Source organism: Emys orbicularis, chromosome 1 (assembly GCF_028017835.1).
Source record: "Emys orbicularis isolate rEmyOrb1 chromosome 1, rEmyOrb1.hap1, whole genome shotgun sequence".
In the NCBI taxonomy this organism is placed as follows: Eukaryota; Metazoa; Chordata; order Testudines; family Emydidae; genus Emys; species Emys orbicularis.
In genome coordinates this window covers 216502043-216518143 of record NC_088683.1, presented here as the reverse complement: position 1 = coordinate 216518143, position 16101 = coordinate 216502043, and the positions used below count along the sequence as shown (strand labels likewise).

Sequence of the window (16101 nt, the reverse complement as noted above, 5' to 3'; positions counted from 1 at the left end):
AAGAGGGACCAGACATCAATCCAGGCTCTCCAAATCTTTCTGAACAGGTCTCTCATATTTCAAACTTGTAAGTAAACAGCCAGGCAAGGCATGTTAGTTTATCTTTGTTTTCTCAACTTGTAAATGTACCTTTTGCTAGAGTGTTTATCTCTGTTTGCTGTACTTTGAACCTAAGGCTAGAGGGGGGTCCTCTGAGCTCTTTAAGTTTAATTACCCTGTAAAGTTATTTTCCATCCTGATTTTACAGAGATGATTTTTACCTTTTTCTTTAATTAAAAGCCTTCTTTTTAAGAACCGGATTGATTTTTCCTTGTTTTTAGATCCAAGGGGGTTGGATCTTGATCCACCAGGAGTTGGTGGGAGGAAGGAGGGGGGATGGTTAATTTCCCTTTGTTTTAAGATCCAAGGGGTTTGGATCTGTATTCACCAGGGAATTGGTGAAGAGTCTCTCAAGGCTACCCAGGGAAGGGAATTAGCTTTGGGAGTGGTGGCAGCGGACCAGATCTAAGCTGGTAGTTAAGCTTAGAAGTTTTCATGCAGGCCCCCACATTTGTACCCTAAAGTTCAAAGTGGGGAAGCAGCCTTGACAACATACATGCTAAGTCTTTGTAGGGTCTGGTCCTTAGGGTCCACACACAAAAACAATGATAAATAAAATTAAAATGACCAGTCCCAAAAACATCAATTATAGCTGAAGAGCTAGCAACAATTACAGTTAAAGTTGCACAAGCAATTCCATTGAAACCCCTTGATTTCAGTCACCATTAGTTTTCTGAAAATGCCAAATATTGAACTTAAATTTTCTAGATATGGTTCCTGCCTGAAGTGAATATTTCTGGAAAATTAGAGCAAAAATGGTCCAGCCATTTTCCAATTTTTATTGAATAGTACTAGCATTGACACAGATGGGAACAATAAGTTTAAATTTAGCAGGCAAATAGTTCTCTTAAAAATCACAAGAAACTTAACTACACATTTACATATTTGATTAATAAAAAATGCTAACTAGGAGCCTGACTAGCCAGACAAGAGGCTGAAGTTCCTTCACTTGTTACTGTAGAGAAGAAGAAACAGAGGTGGTCAAGCCTCTCCTCCCTTATGTAACTTGCGGTGCTGAACATTTAGTGCCACAAGATGGCTCTTGTGCAATCCTCAATGGAAAATGATTTTACAGAATTCAGCAAAAGTGGGGACCTTCCCAATGGCAGGAATATATCCACACTTCCTTAAAGAACTGCATGTTTTTTTTAATGTGGCCAAGTAATAGGCCTTTCAAACCACACATTACGTATGCACAAGAGTTGAATAACATCATTATTTTTAATAATTACAGCTGAACATTCAGAAGGACTATACCACTGGAACGCAAGTGACTAATTTAGCCCAAAAATGCAATACTAAGGAATGAATTACCTTTACATGGTGAAATATCAGGCTCCTGAGGTATAAACTTTTCTATTACATTGAAAACATAGTGTTCCCCACACATAAAATATTCACTGGCATATATTCAATGAGACAGGGCTCTGTAGAAATCCTTGTCTCATTCAGCAAGGTACACAGGCTGAGGAAAGTGTATTCTCTTGCTCAGAACACAATAAGTAGGAAAGATACAGGATATATACATATTTAGTAGGGCTGTCAATTAATCGCAGTTAACTCACGCGATTAACTCAAAAAAATTAACTGCAATTAAAAATATTGTGATTAATCGCACTGTTAAACAATAGAATACCAATGGAAATTAATTAAATTTTGGATGTTTTTCTACATTTTCAAATATATTGATTTCTATTACAACACAGAATACAAAGTGTACAGTGCTCATGTTATATTATTTTTTATTACAAATATTTGCACTGTAAAAAACAAAAGAAATAGTATTTTTCAATTCACCTCATACAAGTACTATAGTGCAATCTCTATCATGAAAGTGTAACTTACAAATGTACATTTTTTAATGACATAACTGCACTCAAAAACAAAACAATGTAAACCTTTAGAGCCTACAAGTCCACTCAGTCCTACTTCTTGTTCAGCCAATCACTGACAAACAAGTTTGTTTACATTCTCGGGAGATACTGCCGCCTGCTTCTTATTTACAATGTCACCTGAAAGCAAGAACAGGCGTTCGCATGGCACTTTTGTAGCTGGCGTTGCAAGGTATTTACGTGCCAGATATGCTAAACATTCATGCTTCAACCACCATTCTGTTAAAAAAATAGTGTGTTAATTAAATTTGTCACTGAATTCCTTGGGGGAGAATTGTATGTCCCCTGCTTTGTTTTACCTGCATTCTGCCATATATTTCATGTTATAGAAGTCTTGGATGATGACCCAGCATATGTTGTTTGATTTACAAACACTGTCACTGCAGATTTGACAAAACGCAAAGAAGGTACCAATGTGAGATTTCTAAAAATAGCTACAGCACTCGACCCAAGGTAAAAGAATCTGAAGTGCTGTCCAAAATCTGAGTTGGACAAGGTGTGGAGCATGCTTTCAGAAGTCTTAAAAGAGCAACACTCCGATGCGGAAACTACAGAACCCAAAACACCAAAAAAAAAAAAAAAAAAATCAGCCTTCCGCTAGTGGTATCTGACTCAGATGATGAAAATGAACATGCATTGGTCTGCTCTGCTTTGGATTGTTATCGAGCAGAACCCATCATCAGCATGGATGCATGTCCTCTGGAATGGTGGTTGAAGCATGAAGGGACATATGAATCTTTAGAGCATCTGGCACGTAAATATTTTGCGACGCCAGTTACAACAGTGCCATGCGAACGCCTGTTCTCACTTTCAGGTGACTTTGTAAACAAGAAGCAGGTACCATTATCTCCTGCAAATGTAACCAAACTTGTTTGTCTGAGCAACTGGCTGAAGTACGACTGAGTGGACTTGCAGGCTCTAAAGTTTTACATTCTTTTATTTTTGAATGCAGTTATTTTTTTGTACATAATTCTACATTTGTAAGTTCAACTTTCATGATAAAAAGATTGCACTACAGTACTTGTATTAGGTGAATTGAAATGTACTATTTCTTTTGTTTTTTACAGTGCAAATATTTGTATTCAAAAATAAATACAAAGTGAGCACTGTACACTTTGTATTCTGTGTTGTAATGGAAATCAATATATTTGAAAATGTAGAAAACATCCAAAAATATTTAAATAAATGGTATTCTATTATTGTTTAACAGTGCGATTAATCGTGATTACTTTTTTTAATCGCTTGACAGCCCTAATATTTAGATTATGCTATTCAAACCAACCTAAGTGGGGTTTTTGGAGAGAGGAATGGTTTATAGATTTGTACTTGTTTATTATTATTATAAAAATGACAGTATAAAAACTGAACTTTTTTTTTACCTTTAAATATTCCTCGTTTCCATGCAGATACATTCAGAGTGTAAGCGCCTGTGTCATCAGCTTCTACAGTGAGGTTTGGAGTACCAGCCACCATTGGAAGATCTGAAGTCACCTAGGAAGACAGATTGCACACACAAAAATCAAATACATCCTTTCTAACAGCTTTGAAAAGTAACATAAGGTATAAACAATATTGTAAGTAATAATAATTATAATATCTGCTCTTATATAGCACTTTCAATTATCAGATCTCAAAGTGCTTTACAAAGGAGGTATAAATCCTACTCCTTCAACACAGTCTTTGGTTGACTGTAAAGTGGAAGGAATATGCACAATACAAGAACTAGTGTCACATACAGAAAGTATCAGGTATAAATTCTGGAGCCACTACTCAAGTTATATAGCATTAAATCATTAAGTCAGTCAATGGGACTACTTAAGTGTAAGGAAGGAATCAGGCTTTCAGTCTTTTGCATACATTTTCCTGAGAACAAAAATAAGTGTAAAGAACATTAGATACTAAATTTACTAAGGAACATTTTAAATAGTGTTGTGTTAATATTCATTCTGGCCACTTATGCATTATGTAAAAAATAACCAGTAGTATGTTTTTGAAGTTATGTGTCTATAACTTAGGCGGAAAGGCAATTAATTGAATAAGAACTGAAATAGCAAAAGATTTTTTTACACAGATATTAACTTTGCAGACCATAATTATTTTTACAAAAGTACAAGCTCACAGAGACCATACTGCAAAGTTTGCTCACAGCCAAGAATCACTGAAAAATTAAGTCTAGTGTTCATAATGGATTTGGAAATACAAACTTTTATTTGAATTTGACAAAACTCCTTGATTTTCCCTCTAACTTTTCTAAAATCTGTCCCTGGCTTTCCATGGCATATTTGCTGGAAGCCAGATTGCCAACGTAGTCATAGTCACTAAGGCTAGGTCTACACTGCAGCGGGGTTCCGACCTAAGATACGCAACTTCAGCTACGTGAATACCGTAGCTGAAGTTGTGTATTTTAGGTCGGCTTACCTAGCGGTGAGGACGCGGGAAAGTCGACCGCTGCCGCGCTGCCGCCGACTCCGCTGCCACCTCCTGCCGAGGTGGATTTCCGGAGTCGACGGCAGAGCGATCAGGGATCGATTTTACCGCGTCTTGACTAGACGCGGTAAGTCGATCCCCGAAAAACCGATTGCTACCCGCCGGATGGGCGGGTAGTGAAGACAAAGCCCAAGATACTTTGATGGTTAGAAATACCTAGCTATGGTAGACAGACTGCAGAAAGTGTGGTTCCACATGCCATGGTTTCTCTTGCCTTAACTTCTGTAAATTTTCTCTCTAGGCTCCCTGACTCTTCCCTCTCCAATCCAATCACCATTTCATAAGTAAGGATCCAATTCTGTCAAGGAAGTCACAGATTCCGTGACTCCAATGGACATCCATGACTTTGGCTTCAGCAGCGGAGCTAGAGTAGCTGTCAGCCCCAGCCCAGGAGCAGCAGCTCCGGGCCAGAGCAGCAGCCAGTGGTCAACCCCCGACACTGGTCCCACTACAGATCCTTGGGGGACACCACTATTTACCTCTCTGCACTGTAAAAACTGGCCATTTATTTCTGCTGCTTGTTTCCTATCTTTTAACCAGTTACTGATCCACGGGAGGACCTTCCCTCTTATCCCATGACTGCCTATTTTGCTTAAGCCTTTGGTGAGGGACCTTGTCAAAGGCTTTCTGAAAGTCCCAATACACTATATCAACTGAATCGCCCTTGTCCATCTGTCTGTTGACCAGTGGTGCAAGTAGATTTTAACTCTTACCAGTACGGTACTGACCCCTCGACCCCCCCCCCCCCCCACACACACACACAAAATGTTCCGTGACTAGAGTCCTGCGTGGATACAAATTTATACCTGTGGATGCGGATATCCATGAATAGAAATTGCTATCCCCTGAACCACCGGGCTCTCCCAGGAACCTCAGCGGCAAAAGGAGCAGAACATGGAGCCACCACTCCCATGAGCCAACGCTCCACATGAGAAGCTCCTCCGCTGCAGCTGTACTGCCTCCAGCCCCACCCCGTCCTTCCACACAGCTGCGTCTCCTGTCTGGGGTCTGTACAGTCCCGCCAGAGGACAGCAGTGGGAGCGGAGATGGGGGCAGTACAGCCGCTGGTGTGGGGCACTGGCCCCTGGGAGTGGGGGCTCCACGTTCTGCTCTTTTTGCCACAGCGGTTCCCTGGAGAGCCCTGCAGTTCAGCGGATACCGATTTCTAGCCATGGATATCTGCATCTGCGGGTATAAATTTGTATCCGCGCAGGGCTCTACAATTCATTCTTGAAAATGCGTCTTTCCGGTATGGCGTACCGGCAATAAATGTTTTAATGGTATGGCGTACCTTCCCATAGGGGCTTAACTTGCACCACTGCTGTTGACCCACTCAAAGAATGCTCACTGATTTGAAAATTGATTTCTTAATTATTTGCTCCATTATCTTTCCGGGTACTGAAGTTAAGCTGTAAGGTCTGTAATTCTCCGGGTTGTCTGTATTTAACCTTTTTATAGATTGGCGGTATATTTGCCCTTTTCCGGTCCTCTGGAATCTCTCCTATCTTCCATGACTTTTCAAAGATAATCTCTAACGGCTCAGATATCTCCTCAGTCAGCTCCTTGAGTATTCTAGGATGTATTTCATCAGGCTCTGGTGACTTGAAGACATTTAACTTGTCACAGTAATTTTTAACTTGTTCTTTCCCTATTTTAGGGTCTGAACCAACCACATTTTCACTGGCATTCACTATGTTAGACGTCCAATCATTACTAACCTTTTTGGTGAAAACTGAAACAACAATTATGTCAGAATCTGAGGTTTCATGTTAAAAAAAACAAAAATTTTTGCCTTCAAAGCTGAAGATAAAAAGCTTGACAATGTGAACTCAAAGGCAAATAAAAAAGAGCCCCAATTTATTACTTTAACATGTCATTGGCTTAAAATAATCTCATTATGTTTTGGAGGCCTGACTCATAATATTGAATGCTTTGGGTTAACAATACTGTAGAACCTCATTCTCTTCTTTAAAAATATCAAAAAATATTAAAACTTGTAAGTGGAATATAAGTAGCTCATATTGGGTCAAATCCTGGCTGCATTTAAGTCAATGGGAGTTTTAATGTTGACTAGTGGGTGGAGGGATAGCTCAGTGGTTTGAGCATTATCCTGCTAAACCCAGGGTTGAGAGTTCAATCTTTGAGGGGGCCACTTAGGGATCTGGGGCAAAAATCAGTACTTAGTCCTGCTAGTGAAGGCAGGGGGCTGGACTCCATGACCCCAGGGTCCCTTCCAGCTTGTGAGATACATATATCTCCATATATTTTTCAATGGGGCCACGATTTTTACCCATGATCTTTAATTATTTTTATCTCTCATCCTTTCCTCTATCTGTTTTTTTTTAATGTTTGTTTGATGTAGACTACGATTTTGAAGGGGCAGCAGAGCCTCTTTTAAAATCTCTGTAAAAGGTCCTGCAGAATTATGGCACTGTATAAATACTTAATACATTAAATAATAAAATGATAAAATAATTGAGTTTTGAGCTAAATCAATATTCCAGTCAGAAAGGCTCGATGGTATTTCTTCCAGCTCTGTTAATTATTTCAGTGCTCACTGGACCCAGCTTGTCAAGCACCCACGTGGAAGACTTTTCAAATTCAGCAAAGATTATTGTTTCAATAGTAAAAGCATTAGCTGCTTGGATCAATTTTTTCCTCCCAATTGTTAGCCTCATCTTTCTTGTCAACAAGCTTTATTTATATTTTCTGAAGAAAACAACAAGCCTAATGTTATCTTGCTTTTGGCACTAGAGCCATTGATTGGTTTTACCATTATTCTTCTGTACATCATTTGTGTTAATATAATCCCTGTCAGATCACTGCAAGAATGTGATACTATTTCCAATAAAGACAGGTAGAAAAGCAAGCTACATAATTCAGGTGATCAGTAGTTATGAACATTTGAAAAGCCACTGAGAACAAAAGTTTGAAAGCCATGAAAATATGAATTATGTGTTTTTCCTCTGAGATGTTTTACATTTTTACTCTATCAACATACACATTACAGTATTTAAATAATGTTTAGATTGTGCTACAAAGTGACAAATGCAAAGAAACTGAAGGCTAACTTTTCCTCTTGTATTGTGCAAATATTGAATTGGACATTGCAAACATTATTTATGTATTCAGTGTACCTGGCGCTGTCCCACTGAAGCCATAGGACCAGCAGATAGTAAGGCTACTTTTATTTAGATTTCTAAACAATGGATTTAGGAGCCTAACTTTAGACACCAGGTTTTGAAAATGGAGGCTTATATATTTAAATAAATCTTTTGTTAAGGAAATATCTATAATTTCCAATAATCTATTATTGATTTTGAATAATATACTTCAAATAGACACAATTCCTTCCAAGGTCCCACAGTGCACAGGACAAGTATGCACACTGCACTATCATTTAGGATGGTGCAGCCTACTCCTCTGGCATTCTTGGCCAATGAGGAGGATTTTATGGGGTAGTCCTTTTCCTGCCCCATCACTGTCAGAGTAACTTTTACTTCCAAGGGGCACTAGAACTGTGCAACCTTTGTGTAGGACAATTAGCATCCTCCCCTTACACAAGGGAAAAAGAAACTCTTTGGTTCCTTCCCACTGTTACCTGTGCTAGGTCCAGGGACAACATGGCTCTTGATGATTTAGAAATTTAAGCAGGGATTTGTTTCTTTATAAATATGTATATAGTAATATATAGTAAAATGTGCATATATATATTACACATGTGTATATACATACATATACACTTTTAAAAATACATCAGTTTACCTTTAAAGTCTTCCCTGCTTGAATCTGTGCTTAACTGAATTATCCTTTTTCAGGGACTTGTAGGCCATATCCATTAAGACAATTTCAATAACTTTCCTCACAATTTATATTAAAATTTATCTATAGTTTTCTGATTTGTCTTCTGACTCTCTTAAAATAATTGAAATATATTTTCTCCTATTCGAAGTTTATGAATTTCTCCTGAATCTAACGAACCATTTAAAACATCAGTGAAAAGCTCATTCATTTTCATTAAAATTTACAGAAGTTACCAGCACTTGGGACGTTACTTTCTTTAAGGGCGTCTTATAAACAATTGTGCATCTTATGAACAATTCTTATAAATAACTGTGTTATTTGTACACTATATAATGTTGCTCCTTTACTACAGGTAAACTGAGTAATCTTCAACTTGGAGATTACCATGTGATGCCTGGGTAGAAAGGGTGGCAAAATAAGAATCACCCTGCAATTTCATTATCTCTAAACAGAAGCTCTTCACAGGCATTTCGAAGTAGTCATTGGTTTATTTTATCTATTTAATCCTGTATCTTCCTTATCTTTGTAAATCCCTTTATTGTTATGCAAGATATTCTACAATTTGTCATTTCTATTTATGCTCCTCTAATTGTTCTTCTTTCTGTTTCATTTTATAATGTTTTCTCTATATGTTCTTACCAGTTGCTTGACTTACAAAACAAAAACAAACCACCACCCTCATGTCTCTGATATTCTTCTTTATTCTCCTTCTCTCTACAATTTAATTGTCCCTTTAATGCCTTGGTTTAACCAACTTCCTGCTAATTCAATTATAATCACACTTCTCCCTGGACATACATACATCTAATTTGTTACACAAAATATGCTCCTGGAATGTTAAAATCCACATAACATTTCATTTTCAATTTTCTTCTTTGTCTGTCTTTTCTTGATCCTCTTTCCCAATTTTTTCCCAAAGGTCTCTTGTTGTCTCTTACTTCTTCTAGATGTGAATCAAGGAACTTACAAGGTTACTTTTTTTTTTTTTTTAAGTTCTGCAAGTCAAATAATTTGAGCTTTTTCTACCCATTAAAACAAAACAAAATAGAAAATTAAATACAAAAGAATTGCACAGTTAAAATGAAAAACAAACTGTAAAACATGCAAAAGTAAAGGTTCTAAAAGGAGTGTAGTAGTTTCTATTCTTGTTTTCTGATTAAAGGTGTAGTTTCATTTAGTACTATTTATGTTGTAAAATATATACTATAAAACCCAGGGGATGTGAACCATGGGCAGGCTGACATTACTATCTTAATCTTTTTAGATTTCCTTACTGATTTGTGGTTTCAACTGTATAAACTCAAAGTTGAATAAATTATTTTTTTTTTTTTAATTTTACATAAATATTGGTTCATCATCTATATCTTTGCACCAGTTCATGGACCTTCAGCTTAGTATCCAAATCTTTTGTACCATAGAAGTAAAAATAAAAACCTCTACTGGTTTCATAGTCTTGTCAAAACTGACGGTTCATAAACCCATTCAGTGAATCATGTACTCCCTTTCGTTTTTCTCATATCACATGCTCCCTTTTTGCCTTTAGCCTATTGCAACCCTTTTTAATACTACATAGTTACATCAGACTCCTTCACAAATGCTCCTTCCTGTCTTGAGGGGTAGGGATGGGAATCTGGTTGGACCCAAAGAAAAATGGCCACTCCTGGGAGGAGAGATGAACAGGAAGAGCTCACACTCAGACATCCTAGAACTGTGCCCCAATTTGTGCTTCAGAGTGCACACAGGAGCGTAGCTTGGCTAGCTGGAGAGGACCTGATTGGCTCTCACAAGCCCCCTCAAATTAAAGTCTTTGCAGGTGTCTGGGGACCAATCTTGCCATTACTGATGTCCTGCCCTCCCCCTCCCTGTATTTGAGGTATACTGACCTGTCTTTCCAGGATGCCAGGGGTCTGATCAATTGCCTGTTTTGGTATTAGGAAGGATTTTTTTCCCATTGGGCCAAATTGGCAGGGATCCAGAGGATTTTTCACCTTCTCTGCAGCATCGTGTATGCACAATTTAGGTTAAAACAGTAAAATTAGGAATTTTACAGTTAGGAGGCAGTATAGGAATGTTTAATGGCCGGTGTCCAGTAGGAATAAAGGCTAAAGAGCCAGCTGCCAGAGATAGAGCCAGCTTCCAGAGATAAATGAGACCTAGGGTGTGGCTGGTAGACTGATTACGTGTAAGGAAAAAGGGAAACCTGAAGTCTTGCAGTCTGAGGTCCACTATGGTACACTCCACACCCCTCAGAGGAGATAGGGCAAGCAGTTCAGCAGTATGCTGAGTCCTAGGGACCTGGCTGAAGAGGGCTCACCCCAAGTTATTGGTTACATGGTGTAAGTCCTGTATCCCTGCACAGGACACAATTAAATAAGAACATAAGAACGGCTGTACTGGGTCAGACCAAATGTCCATCTAGCCCAGTATCCTGTCTACCGACAGTGGCCAATGCCAGGTGCCCCAGAGGGAGTGAACCTAACAGGTAATGATCAAGTGATCTCTCTCCTGCCATCCATCTCCACCCTCTGACAAACAGAGGCTAGGGATACCATTCCTTACCCATCCTGACTAATAGCCATTAATGGACTTAACCTCCTTGAATTTATCTAGTTCTCTTTTAAACCCTGTTATAGTCCTAGCCTTCACAACCTCCTCAGGCAAGGAGTTCCACAAGCTGACTGTGCGCTGTGTGAAGAAGAACTTCCTTTTATTTGTTTTAAACCTGCTGCCTATTAAAAATGCTGGTATGGGAGAGAGGGTGAGCAGATAAAATGGAGTGGCAGCACTAAATTAATAAAGTTGTATCCTACTGATTAACTCCATCCCTGTGTCTCTCTTTCATTCACCTGAGTATCCAGATCAACCACTTTAGATTTGCCACTGGCTTCAGTGGCCAGTGGAACAGGCCCCCAAATGCCATCTGAAATTTGTATTTCCTCAATCTTCCATCAGCCTCATCTATAACATCCTGTAACAGGGTAGCTGACCCCTTAAATAAAACTAGGCTCAGCTCTCCCGTTCCAGTTCAGGTGCACCTCAGTTTGGTGTAATGAGGAAGCTGGGGCTGCCCCAAGAGATATAAAGGAGAATTCAGAAGACTGAGAGGGGAGTTCAGAACCCAGAGTCCAGCATCCTGAGAGAGGGCTTAGAGGGAGAGTTTAAGGCCCAGAGTTTAGAAAGGAAGAGAACCCAGACACCTGGGTAAAGAGAGCTCAAGAGGAAGAGCAGAGCTCAGCTGAGAGCTTCAGGGATGGGGTACCCCTGAAGACAGGAGTAGTGAAAATTCCCTGTTTGAACAGAGGGAGCCAGGTCAGACTAGTGAAAGCAGAAGGCAGGAAGGCAGTCATAGAGTTGCCTACAACTATCCCCAGGCCAGAAAGCCATGGTCAGAGAGAGATGGATACCTGAAGACTAAAAGCAGCAGAGGGAGATGCCTGCTGGCTCTCTGAGCTGGAGACCTGAAGCCAGAAGACCAGAAAGAGTTGAAGACTGGGCAACAATGGAGGGGTGAGCCCACTTATGTCTCTAGGCAAGAGCTGGAACCATTCGTGTGAATGAAACAGGGCAGAGTAACACCCCAGCTAGAGGGGCTGAACTGAAGCATGGTGAGACACACCAAGCCGTATCTGAGAGCTGAGCTGACGTGTAGTCAGAGACACCAAAGCCGTACTTGGTGTTGGACTGTTGAGACAAATGTACTGTTTGGATTGTGCTGGGGGGATTCTGGTTTATGGTAGTGGGGCCTTTGGTAATAAATTAACCCTGCAAAAAGGGCAATATATATGCTTCAAAGGCTGTTCTGAGTTTATGTAATGAATCAAAAGGGAAACTGAGGCAAGGGGCCACTTGCAGGGCTGCCCACAGGCCACACATTTACATGCCCCAATACAATTACTATGAAACTCACTAATATGCTCATCAACTTCTGCTATATCTCCTACAGATTCAAATACCAGCCATCTATCATCAATGAACTGCTCCTACTCATTTATCTTTGTAAGCACTTCTCTTTCAGCTATTCACTCCTTCAGAGGCCTAATTTCCAAACAATGCTCACAACCAAATTATCTCCTTTATCAGAAACCTTGACAGCCATAAACATACCGCAGCCATCACTTACACGATTTGTTTTTGCTCTATTCAGTAAATTGTTTGTGCTGCTCAGATGCCCAACTGACTCAGCTATACTACAAACATGACACACATTCAGAATAAAGTTTTTTAAAGCACTTGATTCACTCAGTATCTTACTCTCTACTGGACTCTCTCACAGCTTCAGTTAGCATTTTTTTTAAATCTTGTTTTCTGTATCCAAGAGCAATCAGGATGTGAACAGAATTATAGTGTTAGTCTAGAACAAAATTCACTTATATAAGATTTTGATAAGAATAATTTCTTGCTATTACTTTGGACAGTAACTTGGTAAGAAAGTTAAAATTTGTAACTGTACATGTTAGATACACCAGCTGGGAATGCTTTGGGACAGTTGCTTTCATCGCTGTCAGGTAGACTTGTACCCAAAGTTTCATCCTAATAATATTTTTCCCCTATATGAGGATTTTCATCCAAAGAGGTCTTAAATTATTTATATTGCAGTAGCACCGAGAAGCCACCAATCAAGGATCAGGGCCTCACTGTGCTAGGCATTCATGTACACACACACACACACACACACACACACACACACCAATAGAATGGTGCCTGTGCCCCCAAAGAGTTTACAAAGATGCCAGTGTTTTAGAAAGGTAGATATTATTATACCCATTTTACATACAAGGAAAATAAGTATTGTACACATTAAGATGTTTGTTCAGGATCACAAAGCAAGCATGTAGCAGAAATGAGTATAAAACCCAAGTGTCCCAACTCCTAGTTCCATCTATTGCTACACCATGAAGCCTCTTTTAGTGTGGTGTCCCATCCTGTCTCTATCAAATTCCTCAACTGAAGCTTACATATTGTTCAAAAACCGAAAGGAATGAGTGCAATAATAATAAACATATCCAAAATACTATTAATATCAGGAAGAGTCATTATAATGATCATTTCTGAAATATTTGGTCTATCAGTCTGAAATGCTTGGTATCTATGTAGCAACACTTCATACAGGGAGAATAAGTTAGGAAATTACTCAAAGACAATGACTGCATCCTATGGGGAAAAGATGCATCATCTGATGTGTCAGTCCAGGGTTGTCTTATCCATTAATGGAAGGAGAACTAAACTGCAGATTTTCAAGTCTCTCTGGCATTCCAGGCCATAACCTTGAGAGAGGATAATAGGTAGCCTAGTAGGTGAGGCCCTTTTTGAACTATACAGTCATTTGGGGATTAGAAGCAGAAAATTGTCACTTTCATTTTAGTCACTCTCTGTTAGTCAGTCTACCCACATTTAAATTATACCACATTCACTTTTCCTAGATTTTAGGAGATTGCCAAGGGCACCCAGAGCATTGAATTGGTGCTTTTATTAAATTAATATAATTCTAAATAATTCAACCAAAAATACAGACATGAAGTATAAATTCTGCTTGTTTTTGAGAAGACTGTCTAATCCCAAATCCAATAGAATTTGTCTTCCCCCCCACAAAAATCAGTAAAATGGGAGTTGATGGTACCTTGAGTTAATGGAGTTGCCTTTTACTTTTCAGTATCAGTGTTCAAATTCCAACTTATGTTTTAAATGAAAATAAGATGAATTCTTATTTTGTTGCATGAAGCACACATGGTCATTACACAAAATACAATCTGAAGTAGTTTAGTAAGATTGGTGTTTTTTCTCAAGAAAGGCCCACCAATGAAAAGGGTGTGGGACTACGGTGCAATGGTAGAGCTGTGTAGAAAAGCTTCAGGAATGCTTCTTTTATTATAGCCTGACTCCGTACACAGTTACTAGCCCTTCATGTTCATTAGTATAACTAGATGCTTTACTTACATAGTAAAGTGTAAAAAGACAGTCTATCCTATAATTAAGAAACAGCAAGGCTGTTCATGTTGCCCTAATATTTAGTGTGTAATCATTACAATTAGATCAATGAAGCAGTGCTATCTTACAGTATCCGCAAAAGTACTGATTGTATCCCTGTTTTTTTTCAATGCCCACAAAACTTATGTTCAGTATCATCATGATTGTTCATAAAATAAAAACTGTGAAATACCAGAGTTAAACAAAAATTGGAAGACTATTCTAACACAGTTATCATGGTATCCCTGTGAAAGACTTTTGACAGTCCAGAGTAATATATAATTAAGGATTTTTTTAAATGAGAGGGAAAAGGGGCCTGATTCTCCAAGTGCCCGGCACCTTGAGTCATCATTTATACCTACCTGTACAAACGGAGTACAAAGTAGATATAAAATACTACAAGATCCAAATTTTCCATTCACTTTTAGCAGTAGCAACATTTTACACTCACTTTGCAAAGGCGCAGATGACCACCCAGGGTGGAAGGCAGTAGAGAACCAGGCCTCAAAATAGTATGAAGAAATTAAATTATTAACAGAGCTGAGTCACCCTCAAATAAGTGACTTAAAATGTGATATCTGATAGTTATTAAAGCCAGACAGGTAAATGAATGCATAGAATGGTATTTATGTGAACACAGTTAAACTAAATATCCTAACCCCAATTGTCCAAAATGCTATTTTATTTAATTTCAGGTATATCTAAACCATTCAAGTAATAGTAGGTACTTGCAGTTACCTTTATTGTAAAATTGTTATTTACAAATACTCAATCCCAATTTTTGTGAAATATTACCACATAACAGCTGTCATTCTCTTCAGCAATTTTTTCCTTAAACATCAGAGATAGATTATAGCCAATTATCTCACTCGGCATTTAATAAAATAAGAGAACACATTAACTGTTCTTTTGGAAAAGAAAACAATTCAATTTATAAATATCTAACTAATTTATTGGTTAGAGCTAAGGTATATTTAAATAAAAAGAATATGAAATAAACCTATAATTTCAATTGTTCATTAGCAATTTTAAAAAAATTCTACAGTTTATATGATCATTCAGCAAAGCTCCATTTACTCAAAACTGCAATCCTTTTTCTCACATTAAAAGTGGATCCCAGTGTATAGTTTAATGCCCACATAGGGATACCTAATTAAATATAAATGCATCCATAAATTGGCTGTTCCAAATGGCTTTTGGATTATTTATGTTCATTTCACCAGAATTCAAGATAGCTGAAGTGTTGAGATGAGTTCCTGTCTGCATCCTGTAAAACTTGCCCATACCGGTATTGCCCTGGCCTCTTCTTTTGTCATTCAGTGTTGCACGCATTCTAAAACAATATGCATTTCCTCACCTTTTGGGGGCGAAGCCAGACTTTGAGGCACCTGCTCCCCTACTTGGTGTAAACTTTGCTTGTGCCAATCAGAAACGAACACAAACAGGTTTTGGGCCCGGTCCCCTATGACACTTCTATGATGTCATAGTTGGTACTTTATGGGCCTGCCTGCCATGTGCAGGCAGGGAGAGGAGAAAGAATAACGAATCCTGTGTATCCTGTGTACACCCGTAACCGAGCCTGATCACCTCGAAGCCTCTCTCTCAGCTCACGTGTTTCAAACAGAGTTTCTACATTTGCCGGTTGTTATGCGTTGGTTTGTATTTGTAAGTATCAGTTATTACTAATTGCTGCATCTTTGTTTATAAATATTGTTAGTAGATATTTTAGTCATTGTGTGTTTTAAGTTTCATTAACTCTATTAGCTAATCAAACGCTGCTCCCTTACCCCTGGTAATTATCCCCAATAAAACTTTAAATTGATTAATTTTAGTTGTGTGTGTGTCTGCAGTTTGC

The 16101-nt window shown here is 38.6% G+C and overlaps 1 protein-coding gene across 1 annotated transcript in view; it reads right to left on the bottom strand.

Annotated features, from left to right (window-relative positions):
• CFAP47 (cilia and flagella associated protein 47) overlaps positions 1-16101 on the bottom strand; it is a 704026-nt gene that overhangs the window by 298625 nt on the left and 389300 nt on the right. The window contains exon 49 of the mRNA XM_065423211.1: positions 3371-3482. Coding sequence (XP_065279283.1) covers positions 3371-3482 — 112 coding nt within the window. The remainder of the gene's footprint in view (positions 1-3370; positions 3483-16101) is intronic.